This window comes from Gavialis gangeticus, unplaced genomic scaffold (assembly GCF_001723915.1).
Source record: "Gavialis gangeticus isolate Ggan-Ray unplaced genomic scaffold, GavGan_comp1, whole genome shotgun sequence".
NCBI classification, from domain to species: domain Eukaryota; kingdom Metazoa; phylum Chordata; order Crocodylia; family Gavialidae; genus Gavialis; species Gavialis gangeticus.
This window is the reverse complement of record NW_017729022.1, coordinates 54744681-54760412: the sequence shown is the minus strand read 5'-3', so window position 1 is coordinate 54760412 and position 15732 is coordinate 54744681. Positions and strand designations below refer to the sequence as shown.

The 15732-nt window shown below is 40.0% G+C and overlaps 1 protein-coding gene across 8 annotated transcripts in view; it reads right to left on the bottom strand.

Annotated features, from left to right (window-relative positions):
• The window catches only part of ANKS1B (ankyrin repeat and sterile alpha motif domain containing 1B), a 1095863-nt gene extending 1080215 nt beyond the window's left edge, over positions 1-15648 (bottom strand). For 4 of the 8 annotated variants that reach the window (XM_019515009.1, XM_019515010.1, XM_019515014.1 and 1 more), the window contains exon 1: positions 15356-15646. In XM_019515009.1, coding sequence (XP_019370554.1) covers positions 15356-15489 — 134 coding nt within the window. In that variant the 5' untranslated portion in view covers positions 15490-15646. Of the gene's footprint in view, positions 1-15355 lie in introns of all 8 variants that reach the window. The other 4 variants (XM_019515013.1, XM_019515016.1, XM_019515011.1 and 1 more) reach the window with 3 other exon arrangements.
• Positions 15649-15732: the final 84 nt, after the last annotated feature.

The following is a 15732-nucleotide window of genomic DNA, read 5'->3' as shown; positions in this document are numbered from 1 at the left end:
GGCTGGGGGAGCAGGTAGGGGATGGGGCCTGGCAGGGGTGCCCCCATGGTCTCCTCTCCCCTCCTCCAGGCCCCCCCCCCCCACATACCGGCATGGAGCCTGGATCCAACTCCCTGCAGTAGCGAGTGGGGACTGCCCGAATCTCCAAAGCTCTGCGAATCAATTCAGAGAGCTTCAAATCAATTCCAACCTTTTTACTGGTCTCCTGATTCAATTTGGATTTGGAGATTCGGCTGCCAAATTCGGCTGAATCGCCTCCAAATCGAATCAGCACCCGAAACTTTGCACAGCCCTAGCATTTAGCTACTTATCTCCTCACATGTCTTGCAGCATCCTTCCAAGGATTTGGTAGCAACCTGATTGAGAATCACTGCTCCAAGGTAACCCCTGTGCTTACACCCCCACCATCGGCTACCTTCAGTTCTATATAACGTAGCTCCCACCAACACAGTCCTCAAGACACCCCTAGGGTCTTCTACTCACTCCTTGTTAGCCACCCCATAGCTCATTCCTGCCATCTCAATGTTTATCTGACCTGAGATTTGCCCTTCCCTACTGTCAGCCATAGGCTGCCAGGGCCCTCCCTACTTCTACCCATAGCCCAGATTTTGCCTTTCCCTAAGGATCACCACCTTACTTCCATCCAGCTTCTTCCTCCTTGGCTTCTTGTCTGCTGTCTGACACCAGCCCTGCAGCCTCAGTCCCCTTTGAGCACACTTACAGGATCACCTCTCACTCCTTCTCCAAAGCTGCCAGGGACAGCTCTGCAGCAAGTGCCAGGAAACTCTCTCTACTGTATCCTGAGCCCAAATGCCCCTTCCAACACGTACATCAGGCTTATAGAGCCTTAGGCTACATAACCTTTCAGTCAGATGACCCTAATGCTTTTAAATTAGTCCAGAGGTTTCTCATTATCCCAGCAACTTTGCCACAGTAACCACTTAAATAGATGCCTGGAGTTTAGAACCTTATCCTATTCCTGTTGCTCCAGGTAAGTGGCTGTAGTTTATTACTGCCTTGGAGCTATGACTCCTAAGTGACTCCCTTCTACTGCTGGTCTCTGCAGTTGGCACCAATTCAGCCATCTGCAATCTTGCAATCACACAATATTGCCTGCACTCTCTCTTTGAAGTAACAGGGACTAGGAGTACCCTGTTACAAGCCTCCCCTTAACCAAACTCTGCAGTGTGCTTGTCTGGCTGGGGTAGTGGAGACATTCTTTAATCAATGCTTCTGTGTGTCCAGGGTCTGGGGCTAGAGCAATTAAGTTAGGAATAAGTGTACAGCTGGTTATTAAAAAGATGGTTTTTACTGAGCTCATTGATTAAAAAGTGCTAGCAGAAGGAGAACAAGGGGAATGCAGAGTTCTGTTTGTATACCAGAGTATCCAGTTATGGTCTCCATATGTAACCATCCAGTTCACAGTGAACAAATTCAAGATTACTTGATTTTCCAGATACTTTTAAACTGTTCCAGGTAGCTTTAAATCAGTTTAACAGTCCTGTACATCTGTCTGCTTCAAGTTGAAGCTGCATTTAAACTGGTTTAAGTATTGTGTGTGTCTATACCTTCAGACAGTAACACTTCTGAGTCACAATTCCTGCCTTGCTTCCCTTTTTTTGTAATTTAATTTGGCCTACAGCAGCAGTAAAATATGTCTTGCTATTTCTTTTTCTCCTCACTCTTTATAGTTTCCTCAATAATGTTACTTCCAGTTACACATTGGCTTGGTTACTCTAGCAAGGACACTGGTGGGGGGAAAAGTGCCCAGGTTTCATCTTTACTTAACAACTCTCTGCTTCCTACTTACAACTTGCTGACCTGTTCACTTGCTCCTACCCTTTATGAACTCAGAGTAATCCAAATAAGATAGATACTTAGTTCCTTGCACAGGCATATAATGAAAACCTTCTTATAACGGACACAAAAGTAAATTGAGATTATATACATATATATTATATGTCAATCTACTTATACATTTATATATTTTTTTGAAATGTTACTTATCCATGTTATGTGAAAAGATTCTTGCTAGATCATTTGGTTATACATGGTATACTCTGCAGTACATATGCACAGTACAAGTGACTGCAAATTATTTACATGCATAATCTGACAAATTAGCAGCATGGATGACAAGCAGGATATGGAAGTAGATAAATAATTATTTGGGAAAATAGAAAACTAAAAATAAGTGTAAGTAACATTATTGAAGAAACTATAACAGAGATTTAATTGAGATCCTGGGTCTCATGTTTCCAGTGTTTTCTCTTCATCTTTCATTTCTATAATAAAATCTCAGATTGTATATAACTTGCATTGTTGTACATTAAATGTATACAGAGAAGAACAATATCTTCCCCCTTTCTTTAGGGGATGCTTCCAATTTTAGTTTATCAGGGAACTAGAACACTTATCAAACAACTTGAACAACAGGAACAGTTCATAACCTAACCTACACAGCAGCCTCTTGGCCATAAAGGAGAATACTAAAAAGCCTATACCATTTAAGACAGTCTGTCAGTAAAGGAAAATTTCTTCCCAGCCCAAAAGGTAAGTAACATGAAGTTCATAAGGACCCAAAACATTGTCCCAGTTTAGGACAAGAAGGCAGGTATTATGGTAGCTGCTGTTGCTATAGGACTTCTGAAGCAGAAGGGCATAATAGGAGAAAGAGTTTGTAAAGCCAGTGGAGAACAGGAGCAAACAGACTTCCACTGCATCCTTGAAACCAGCCAATCAGCTAAAAAAAACCTCCTTCCCTATTAGCCCTCCTCCCTACGGAGGCAGATAGATAAGAGAGAGACAAAGGGAAAAAGCTGTTACCTGACATCACCAGGATCTACTCTTTGCTCACAAAACTATCTGCCAAGTCTGTAGCTGAACATGCAGATCTCAGTTGACCTTCACACTCATCAGCAGACTCACCAATGACTTCCCCACTTACTGGAAGACTGTCATCCTTGTATACAGGGGCAGCCAACAAGGATGATTATGAGCATGTAAAGCTCCCACAAGTAAGGTAAGAAGTAGAAAAGAAATTTTGAAAGCAATTAAAGGGACTTGATGCAATGGAGCAGTATTGTCTTCTTTAATGTCACAAATTCTTCAGGTACTTGTACAGGTGCAGGGAAGCTGCTCCGACACACTGTAATTACAGCACGTTGGAGCAGACTCAATCAGTCGAATCTGCTGGAGCGAAGTAATCAGCACGCTCCAGACAGCCTCCATGTCTTGTATATTAATGTCTCCGCACTTCAAAATGGTGGCGGAGGTGCTTTAACTAAAGTTTGTTCAATGAACTTTAGTTAAAGCACCCCCCACTGCCATTCTGAAGAATGGCGATGCTGATCCACGAAATGCTGAGGGCACTTTAATTAGAACAGCTCTCAGAGTTGCTCTAATTAAAGCACCCCCTTCTACCTCTGGAGCATGTGTAAAAACACCCTTAGGTTCTAAAAGTAAGACTGGGGACTCTTGCAACTATTACATTAATGCCAGTGATGCTAGGCCTTTTGACCATATCATTTAAGCCAAGAGTCCCAAACTGTAATATGCCTACTCCTGGGGGTATGCAAGACACCTCTGGGGGGATATGCAGGAGAAATTGTGTAATGGCAGATTGAATTTTCATTATAATAATTGACATTTAAGGAGCTAATATATCAAAAGTATGGTGGTAGGGGTATGTGAGAACCCCTGATTTAGGCTATGCAATGCAACTGCTAACACGATACATCCTAGGCATCCTGCACTGTCTGAAAAATATACAAGTCTGCAATGTGTGTTTCACTTTAAATGGGTTGACTAGTGATTGACTGTGCATCTTGATCTGGTCGATTATGGGCTCTTTATCATAAATAATGGGGAAAAAACTAAAAATTGAAGAAATGTTTTACCCAACCTCCATTTTCTTTAACTTGACTATAAAAATAGCTAATATTTTATAAGTACTAGTATATAATTCAAACTTCTGTTATCCTACCTGTTCTTTTCTTACCCAGACCTTGAATCTTTTACACATGGAAATTTTTATATTGCTTGTCTTCTTTTGTCTTAGAAAATTCATGTATAGTAGATGGGAAAATGTGTAGCAACTACTTTAATAAAAGTACAATTCACAGAATTAGAAGGTATAGAAACTTTGGTATGTATGTTACAAAACACATAATTATTTAGTAGTATTAGTAATAACAATAGAAATTCACAGTTGTTAACTTAAGTACAGGAGCGTGTCTATTTTATTCCCCGAAAGCAAAATAAACAAATTGAGAACACTGCAATAAGGGAAAAGAAATTAAAAAGTAATAAAAAGTCTGTCAAATAAAGGCTATAAAGTTCAAACAAAATGCACTCTTTTCTCAACAGAATCTACATGCATGCAAAATTCCATACCAATAGGCAAGAATTAACATTGTATTTTGTATTTTCAATATAATACTTTCAATATAAAAATTAGTCAAAATATTTTATCTTGAAGTAATAAAATAATTAGGGTGTGAGAACTGTAACAGTAAGCAGAGAATTTCCCTGGCAAAGGGGAACGCTCTGCTTGTGTAAATAACCTCCACTAGCTTTACCTTTTGTTTCTCCTTTCTACCTATTTATATTTTCACTGCACCTTCTCACACTTACAGCTTCTCTCATTCCCGTTTTCCTGATCTTCAACTATTTTCTTTTTCACATTTAGCCTCTTTTCCACCTTGTATTCTATCACTGTAATGTTTCCCATTAGCCCTTTTCCCCCCTGCTCTCTTCCCCCTCCCTTCTCTGTTTTACCTTTTGTCTTTCTAATTTCTACCTATTTACATTTTCACTGACATCCTGCCATGCTTTTAGCTTCTCTCATTTCTTGGAGTCTCAGAACAGCAGAGACTTTCTATGCCTGAAGAAGGGTGACTGCGCCTGAAAGTTGCCTAAGAACTTTTTTCCAACTACCCAGTTGATCTAATAAAAGATATCACATCTACTCAAAGAACCTTGTCTCTGCTAGCCACCCACTTCAAAGCAGGTATAGCATGTAGGTTGGAGTAGGAAAGGAATGTGACAGAACTCTCTTCAAGTCTCTATGCCAATGACATAAATTAAAGCACTTCTTAGGATGACCCAATTTGTGCCAAAATCAGGGCAATACATATTAGCCCACAACTGTAACCAGTTCCCCAATGGCTTCTTCCTTCAACACTCATATCAAGTGGAACTCTGATGCTAAAGTGAAACTGCATAGGCATGTTTAAAAGCAAGGATCCATTCTTCTCTTTTGCATAATTTGCTGCTTGGAAAGGTATGTAGTTCCTAAAAACATTTATATTGGCCCATCATAATATTTTTGGCTTTGCAAGTCATGAGGTAATAGAACTTAAAAAAATCAAATCATTCTTTATGTTTTCAGCTGTGACCCATTTGAGCCCTTGCTATCTCAATTAGAACTAGAAAACAATGCTTATACCAGCTTTCAAATGGTATGAAGCTGTATTAATCACCAATTCTAGTGGGTCATCAGATATAATGAGCTGTTAAAATCATATCAAAATTGAAGTGGTAGAGGAAAAAGCAAGATGGTAATCGGAATAATATAATTATAAGCTTCAACAGTGCAGAGCTAGAAATTAATATGATTATCTTCCAACGGTATAAAGCAGTCATGCTTAGCACCCATGACACAGTAGAGCTTTATTATAGAGACATTTGAACAACTTCACAGTTAACGTAACATTGAACTGTTCGTTTAAGCAAGGGTTAAATCACAAATGTATATGCCCTTTCAGTGCATCTTACCAGTTTTACAACACAAAATTTGGAAGCAGTCTGAATTTTTTTTTTGGATTTGAGAGTTCATCTGCTAATTACCTTTAGTGAAAATTAATTCAGGATGGATTGGATGTTTTTCCCTAGGATCTGGGTTTTGGTGAGTCATGTTTTTGGAAATGTTATATTTTGTTTTTTCCATTTTTTTCAGCTGATTTTAACTAGTAAAGTATCTTTACTAACCCTTTAAAGAGTTAGCACACTCACAGTTCAGGTTTAAAGAAATTTAATTGCAAATTAAGCAAAGTTATCAACAATTGTACACCTAATTGTTCTAATATTAATCAATGCCAGGGCCACAGCTCAGGTCACTCTCAAGTACAGGCATACTTTGTTTTATTGCGCTTTGCTTTATTGCGCTTCAGCAACCACCACCCTGATCAGTCAGCAACCATCAACATCGAGGCAAGACCCTCCACAAGCAAAAAGATTACGACTCGCTGAAGGCTCAGATGATGGTTAGCATTTTTTAGCAATAAAGTATTTTTCAATTAAGGTATGTACATTGTTTTTTTTAGACATAATGCTATTGCACACTTAATAGACTACAGTATAGTGTAAACATAACTTTTATATGCACTGGGAAACCAAAAAATTTGTGTGACTCACTTTATTGCGATATTCGCTTTATTGCGGTGGGCTGGAACCGAACCCGCAATATCTCCGAGGTATGCCTGTAATCACTGTGATATCAGAGACAATTAAAGCAATTATCACTCCCCCTCTGGTTAATTTGCAAGGGGCAACACTATTGGTTAGCATGAATTGGTGACATGAGAAACTATATATTTGCTAAGATTTCCCATTGATGGTTTTCTTGATCCACTGCAACATAGGAAACTGAATTCACTACATGCCCCTATATTTGAGGCACTAGGCCTCCCCCCTTGCAAGTTGTAGCTGTGCCTCAGTGGTATCTCTAAAGCAGCAAGAGAATGCAGATGCTACTGAACTTCTGCAGAGATGTCTCCCATTTTTTTTTCCTGCTTGTCAAAATCATCTTCTCAAAGTACAATCTACTCTTTGGGGATTAGAAACGGGTTCACAGTTGTCTTAGTTCAGGGGTGTCCACGTGTACACTGCTAAAGGTTTTTAATGCAATTGTCTTTCAGGCTTGCAGTGCTGTCAAATTGCCACCAGGGGAGTGGTAGTGAGCACCCAGCCAAATTGCAATTTTCTGCTCCCTCTTCTCACTGACAGAGTTCAGTAAAGACCCATTCTTGCACTTTGCTGAAATCTGAATGGTGGTACCACAACTGGGAGTGCACCTAGGGGTGTGTGTGCGTAAGGTGGGAGGGGTAGCTGCCTAGAACCCTGCTTCTAAGAGCTCAGCCCTTCTGAGCTGCCAGAGCTTTTGAGGTTTTTAAAAATCACTTTCCCCTAAGCCATTCATCAGTTTACTTCAGTTCCTGGAAATGACCACGGTTTGGTGCATCCCAGTCCAATTTCAGGATGGAAGAACAATCAGGTGGGGCAGGGGCTGGCTGGACCCCTGCTTCTGTGTCTGGGGACTTGGGGCTTAGGGTACAGCTCTCTGATACTTTTACAGATCTCATCAATTTCTTTCCTTTGGTAGCTGTGGACTCCTTGGGTAGCCTCAAGCTCCTAAACATACAGAAGCAGGGATCCAGACAGGCCCCACCTCCACACCTGGCTACCTCCTACCCCACCTAAACCTAAAATGCACGGAACCCTGGTCAGGAGGGTGGCTATCACAGGGGACAGTCAAGAGAAAAGCAGAGGACATAAAGGCATTGGGTTGCATATCAATAAAAGACAGAGTAGCAGAAAACCGGAACGTCCTCTATGATGGCCATCCTACTGGTTAGTTACCACCAGTAGAAGAAAACTGATCTGATCAGCTCTTTAAAAGAACCCCTAGCCAGAAACACTGATGGTAAGTGCAGACAACAGAAGTTGGGGCAGTGAAGTTCTGGCTGTATACCAGAAAAGGCAGTTACCCTGCAGGGTCTGGGGTAAAGGGTGGGGGTAAGAAGTACTGCAGTGTGGGATGACTGGAGAGTCAACCAGACACTAATCATGGAAAGCTTGGTGTCCTCACATAACTCTGAACTGGTTCAAAATAATACTTCATTACCCAGGTATACTTTTGAAGCAGTTCAGGAGGTTTAAATTGTTCTAAACTGACTTGTACCTCTGGAGGCTTGCAGTTTAAACCAAATTTAAGCCATTCTAAGTGTTATGTTTCCCTGCACCCATAGGGGGTATGCAGCAACATTATCTTTACAATCTGCAAAGGGGTTGTAAACAACAAAATATCATTTACCCACAATCTTATGGCAGGAAGTAACAGAGTCAACACTTTCCTCCCACTCAATAATTGGCAGAATGATCATCTATATCTAGAGAGGATACAGGTGGTGTCAGCCTCTCTTCTGGTAATAGAACTTCTCTGATCAAAGGTGGAAGAGAAGGGAAAATACTTTAGATAAAAGAAACAGATGGAAAAACATTAAATGGCACAACTCATTACTTCTATAATACCATTACAACATGTCATTATGTGGAGAGGTGACAAACACCACAGTAAAGCACCAGCACTATCCAATTGTCTAATGCAGACAGCTGAACTGATTCCCTCTATATACGGAAGAATTCCATCAAGATCGCCTAACTTCTCAAGAGTTTCTTCTGGTTAACTTCCCTGTAGAGTTCCTGTGCTCTACAGACTTTTGCTGAGTTCATAAACTATTTTTATCTTAGTCAGCACCCCTCAAATTTGATACCTTATCTCCTGGTCCCTGTTTCTCCTCCAGGCACTGGGTGTTTCAGACTTTTGTAGAATCTACTATGGCATTATGGCCTGCATTATGTCCTTCAGATTTCAGAAAATCCCACAATAAGTAAGCTTGGAGGATAAACAAGGTGGGGTAGAAGCTGACTACAAAGCTGGGAATCAAGAAATATGTGGAGCTCCTGGCATCATTGGGTTCCTTGGTCCTGCTTTCTGGCTCACTTTATTCCCCTCCTGTTTCTAGAGTATCTACAAAATGCCCTGCTCCCTGTCCACATTGGTACTTATGCATGCTATATACTTTTCAACTGCACAGACACAAATCTTCATTAGGCTTTGGTTGAAACAATTTAACAACAACAGCAACAAAAAAGCATAAGGAATGTGCAAAAACCAGAAAATTCAACCGTAAAGTCAGCCTTTAAAAGCCAAAAAGTTTGAGTGTGTGGAAATACCCAATCAAACAGTTGTCAATGGTACTGGGTAGTATAAGGCAAATCCTGGAAAAGTAATCTGCATTTTGCACTGAAAAAAAGGGAAAATAAAATGCATGTCCCACAAGATTCAAACTATTTTTGGCAGGAAAGGCAGATAATTTTGGCATCTTTTCAGACATTATGTTTCAAGTGAATGTTGGAGCAACAACATAAAACACAGCACATGTAAATAAAATGTTATTTTCATAGGTAAGGATAAGGATTGAAAAAGGATTTGCCCAGTCTAACTGAACAGCCAACATAGTACCCTTGATCTCATAGGAAACAAATCTTTCTCCATTTCTCTATTTACTTCCATTGCATGATATAAATAACTTGTAACATAGGAACAGAGGACTGAAAGGGACCTCCCAGGTCACTGAATGCACTCCCCTGCTATCACTGGCAATCAGGTCATATAATCCTTTTCATTAACTGATCCAGCTCTAAGCTAACAACTCCTGCTCCTCTTAATTTACACAATTTATAACCAAGAAGAAAATTAGTAGTAAGATAAAATGTCAGTGTAACTGATGTTGGGACCCATGTATTACTTAAATTAAAAAGTGAGTATTAATTTTCTTAAAATCTTTTAAAAATACTGCTTATAAAATGTTTAAAGCTATGAAGCATGTGCTCTTCCAAAACAGTAAAAATCTTGTGCTGAGAGACTGTGTTGAAAAGAATCCTAGGGTTTTATGTAAACAGAGGATTCCATTAATATAGTTCTTAGCACTAAGATCAGGGCTGTGGGGCTAAGCTATGGCTTTGCCACAAGCAAGACACTGACTTAGAAGCAGGCAAGGAGGCAGATTGTAACTCAGATACTGATAATCTGCAGCCTAGTTTTCCCATGGTTTAGAAGAGAAACACTCTGTGCCATGCTTAATGCTTTGTGATGTCCCTTAGAGTACCAGAATGTTTGCACTGTTGAATCCCTTGGGGTATTAGAAGAGTTGAGTTGTTGTTCGATTCATTCCCTACCCACCCTTTTCGAGAGATGAGGAGTTTATGTTCATGTGGGACAGAGGGAGGAAATAACAGTCTGTACAGGTTGTTCCCTCATATCATGCAGCAACCCACTATATGAGTAGTTAGCAAGGGGGAGAAAAAAGGGGTCCCTCCTGTCCTCTTTCTACTCTGTGAAGTATAGAGAATGGGTAAATCTGGTTCTTAGTGATTTAAAAAATATAGTTCTGTTTGAAATGGAAAAGTTTATAAGAGCTCAGTATTCATATTTTATTCAAAATGATCCCTTTGCCTCTATATTATGCTCTGTTAGTAAGGTAAAGCATTTTCTATTTTGTTTTATTTTTTGCACTGCATGTGGTGAAATCATATGTCAATGGCATTTTATATTTCAAGCTTTGTGTGTGTCCTGCAGTATATGAAAAAATTGAATTTATAACTTTCCAATTAAATAACTGTTATCTAAATGTGCTGAATAAAGTGGTTCTATTACCAAATCAAAATTTAAATATTCACTGATTTTATTAGGAATGGTTTACCTTTTTCTACCTTACTGTTTCCAGTTACTTAATTTAGGATTTTAGGTAGCAGAACTAAATACTGTATTTGTCAAAGTGAATGGTAGGGTTTTGCTTAATTTTGTGATGCAGTATTATAAGGATGATTGAAAAAAATAAAAAGTTCGTATTCCTTACATTTGCCCACAATCTTTTATATATCTTAGTACGTTCATTTTTGTGAACAGGAAGAAAAAGCTTTACATTCCAATTGTATGCCGACCCTCCAGAAGATATACCACAGGAGCAGAGTGGGCAAAGATACCATATGTCCCTTTTGGACCCTTTTATGGGTATTTTCAAGATACAATAATCCCATCTTAAATTAGAAAAGCCCAGGTAGCTCATTTATTGTAGCCCATTTTTATGATATCTATGGGGTCTAACACAGCACAGATTACCCAAAGCTACAAGTCAGATCCCAACTTCACCATTGAAATATACCTGCAGGCCCTATGGGAACCAGCACAGGGCTATTTATGGAGTTCCACATCTGAGAAATTCAGGCCACTAACTGGCCATTACATTAAAGCCCTTAGGACATTTATACATGTGTTCTGAGCAGGTTGGGGGGGGGGGGCGCGCATTCTAATTAGAGTGACTCCAAAAGTTGCTCAAATTAAAGTGGCCAGAGCAACACATATATCAGCATCCCCACGCTGAAAAATGGTGGCAAGGGCACTTTAACTAAAGTTCACTGAATGAGTTTCAGTTAAAGTGCCCTTGCCACCATTTTTCAGCACAGGGACACTGATACAAGTGACACTAAAGTCTGTTGAAGCACTATACTTACCACACTCCACCAGCCTCGATTAATCAAATCTGTAATTACTGACCTACTGTACATGTATGGGTGCCCTTACATACCATCAAAGTAACTCAGAGTGACTAGAGTGGATGATAGGGATCTGCTCCAGTGCTTTTATATAATTCATAACACACTACAGTGAAACTCATTTTTTTTAGTTCAGGAGAACAGTTCACATTCTTGTCTGTCAATACATGGCCTACTACAGTTTCTCCCACATAACTTTTGCTTAGGTGAATCAATAGGTTCTGCTGTCTTAAGTAGCCAGTATAATAAATATTCAGGTGCAGGTGCCCTCACAATTGAACAAATACCAGTTTTACACACATAGCACTTAATACACTTCAAACTCTTATGTGCTTAATTTTTAGCATATGCTTTAGTCATCAGCGGGCACGTCTACATGAGATGCAAACTGCACAGTAGCTGAATAATACTGCGCACTAGCACATCACATCACAAACAGTGCTAATACACTTCAGCATAGTATTATTAGGTTACTGCATATTAGCGTGACTAAAAAGGTGTTCGTTGGCACTACTGTGCAGTGACTGTAGTTACTGTGTATTTATTTAGTACTTGATTATACAAATACTAAACAAATGTGCAGTAACCACTGTGCAGGAGCATCTCATGTAGATGCACCCAGTGGGATTTAAAGCTTACCACTGATTTAAGTGCCCTGTATAAATATGGACGCTTTTCTGACTTGGGGTCATAATTCAAGTTATTTTCTTTTTAACTTTGTCCTTTAACTACTAAATGACAAATTTTGCAATTAGCATCTATTTAAATTTACAACTTTTAAATAATCAGCCACAGGGCTCCCCTATTTTTCCCTGAATGAAATACAAGACTTTTGAGAATTAGAAGAAAATGATATAATCAAAATTATATCTAAGGACAGAGTTCAGCCAGAGTTTATTCATAATAAAATTGATATTTATTCATCAATATATGCATAATAAACTTGATTTACATGTGCAACCATTGCACAGGCAAAATTTCTACTGACATGAAGAGGAATACTAATTATACCAGGACAACAGAGCTCAGCTGTATGGATCAGGCTGTGCCCAGCACTTACATGCATACTCAAGGAAAAAAGAGGATGATTGGAATATGGATTGTCACTATGCAATCCCTACACAGGTGTCAGAAACAAAAATCAGGCTTTATGCCATGGGAGTAAAAGAACTCTTCAGATCTAGTACCAATGCCAAAAACAGTGCCAAAATAGGCAAAGAAGATATGGTCCTAAGGCTGCCTCCCACCTAGACTGGTTAAGGTGGGTACAAAGATGACATACCTCTCCAAAGGTGGAAGAGGTGGCCATATTCTGTTAAACTGTGTAAAAATTCGGTGACTGGAAAGCATTATATAGTCCAAAGTATTTTCTTTGTAAAAGAACAAATACTTTCCTACATTTTAGCTATACATTTCTTCCTCATTAGGACACCTCTTTAAAATATTTTTTAGTATGATTAGATGTATGCAGAAAATCACAAAAAAAACTTGCATCACATAGCATTGAGTATACAAATTCCAGAAACCCCATCAACTTCAGACTTCTTGATAGTGATGGTAGTGCTGTTCTACAACTTTGCTAAAGTCACTGGCATGATTCATAATATCAGTGTTGCTCTTTTCCTAAGTTGGCTCAAGATGCTACTGTGACTCCATCTCAGTCTGTTTCATTGTTTACATGTGCTATATCAATTTATAGAGCCCAACCCCGTTTGCTTCAATTTTGCAAATTGTGCTGGATTTAATCCAACTTATGCATGATTACTGGTACCATTTGAATCTTACAACTTGCCCAAAGAAAACTGCATTACATACATTAAACAAAATACATTACAGATCTCAAGCACTTAGGGCTGAATCTTGCAATACTTGCTGGCAGACATGGTGCTTACTACTATGAGTAGTCCTAGTGAAATCAATGCCAGTATTACACTCGCTGTGGAAAGCCCTGTTCCCAATGGTAAGTGACAGCAGAACTGGGCCCAGAGATTGCGCATTTTGAACTATCAATTTATCATTTAAATTATTTAATTAGTCTTCTATTATAATAGTATTATTCTAATTTAGGGCATTGTAAATAACTGTATACTGTATTTTTATTTTTAAAGTTATTTTATGTTTCCTATATTTATTCCTTTGTTTTAAAAAGTTGGAAAAGCTATCACTTTGTTTTGAGAGCATTATAAGAAATAGCATCTGCACAACATACTTGTTTCATTTCACTTAAAGAAATGCCTAGCATAGAAAAAGAACATATCTAGACAGCATGGAGTGTTTAACTTCTGTCTATCAATCACTACCATGACCCATTAACCTGGGTACAATATTGTATTAATTTGTATATTATACAAGCCACAAAATAAATGGAACTAATATAGGTACTTATTTTCTATAATCAGAAAAAACACATGTATACTCACCTACAGAGATTTACAGGACTTGTCATTTCCAGTGCAAAGAATAGCAAGACACTGAAACCAACTCAAAAAAAACAAACTTCACAAATCCATCCAGTGAAACTGGGTTATAAATGGATAATCATTCTACTGAAGTGAACTTCATCCTGGTAAAATGATGATGTTACAAAGAAATACGTATCACTTTTTAATAAGTGATGCTTATCTTTTAAATTCAACAGATTACCTGACATATTGCTTGCTAAAGAGCCTATTCAATTGCAGTACCAAAGGCAATTGTACAAATCTATTTTGATTTTGGCTAACATTCCTGTAATTAAATGAAAAATGAATTGTGCTGTGCCAACTCCCATATCACATAACTTTGGTGAACTGTGTTGGTGTCTGTTGTTTATTTCCCTAAAAACTTTAAGGAAGTAAGAGTAGTAAAACATAAAATGTTAAAATATAATTCAAATGAGCATAATTTTGACAGGAATATTGCAATCCCTACTATAAAAAAATATCACAAGCAGTATATCAAAATACAGTGACCTGGGCCCTGGCATATACAGATGTATTGGCAGTAGAATCTCAAACAAGTCGACCTTTCTTGCATTTTATTTATAAGATTTCCGTTTCTTCAAGCCTCCTTGCTTTCCTGCAGTAGAACACAGCTAATGATTCGTTTAAGTTTTAATTCAAACTCTTTTGAACTAAATCTGCTTTGCTGTGCTATTTCTAGGGTTGTGCATCTGTGGTACTGTGGACCTCCTCCTCCTATTCAAAAAGTGTTAATTGCCATAAATGCTTGGGAAAATGTTTTTCTCACCTGCAGCAAGATGACACTTAAAAATCAAAGCCCTGATGCACATTGCCTGAGATATGACTGCCTAAAGTTGACTATTTTCAAGCAGATAGGGCCAACAACCCAATTCCCCTCAACTAAATCCAGATACCCTAACAGTACCGCTGCTATTACCTAGCCCGCTCTGCAAGTTTTACACCTGCTGTGGGTTGATGACCTCTCTGGAGAAGGTCCACTTCCTTCATTTTATAGACTCATTGCCCTGGCACGGTTCATTTCTTCTGGTAAGTGAGGGTAGCAACTATGCAAGAGGGTGTGAAGGGAAGCTGTGGCTTCTCCCCCCCCCCAAGCATCCAATAGCTTCTTTGTCATTAAACATTGGATCAGAGGTAAAAATAAATAAATAAATAAATAGCATTCCTGGAAGAGGAGGCTATTGTAATGGGCAGGGGGCCGCAATGATACCATTGTGCCCATTCAAGCCACCCAACAAAACACCCAAGTTCTGCACCAGTGCTAGGCACAGAGCGAGCACAGGTCCCTGCTGACGCAGTGAGGGCAAGAAATTCAAAATTCCTGCATCCCTGTAATGAAAGCCTTGGGCTGGAAACGCAGGCACGCTGGCAACTGGGCGAGCCAGAGCCACCAGTCTGCCTGCCAGGATGAAGACAGCAGGGATGGGGAGGAGGGTGGGAGGAGGATGGAGGTGAATGTCCCCCAGCAGGTGGGCTGGGGGGAATCATGCCCCTACCTCAGCAAGCTGGATAAGGGAATAGCTCCGGATCCACTGCCCAGGATCCCGCCTTTCCTCCCAGACAGGAGTTTCTCCACCAGAGCCACGTTCCCCGTGCGAGCGGCTTCCAGCAGCTCCTGGTCCTTGCCCATGGTGCGGCCGCGCTCCCCGCTCCCCAGCGCGCAGCGGCGAGGGTCGGTGGCGGCCCCCTCCCACCTCCCCTCTTCGAGCCCCGGAGCCGAGGTGGTAGATGCCCGCAGCCCCGGCTGGCCCGGCAGTGGCAGCAGCAGCGGGAGGGAGGAGACGCGCCTCCTCCCAGCTCCAGGAGCCCGCTACTGGGTGGGTGCGGAGGAGAGCGGGGAGGAAATGAGGCCAAGACGAGCCTCCCCCTCCCC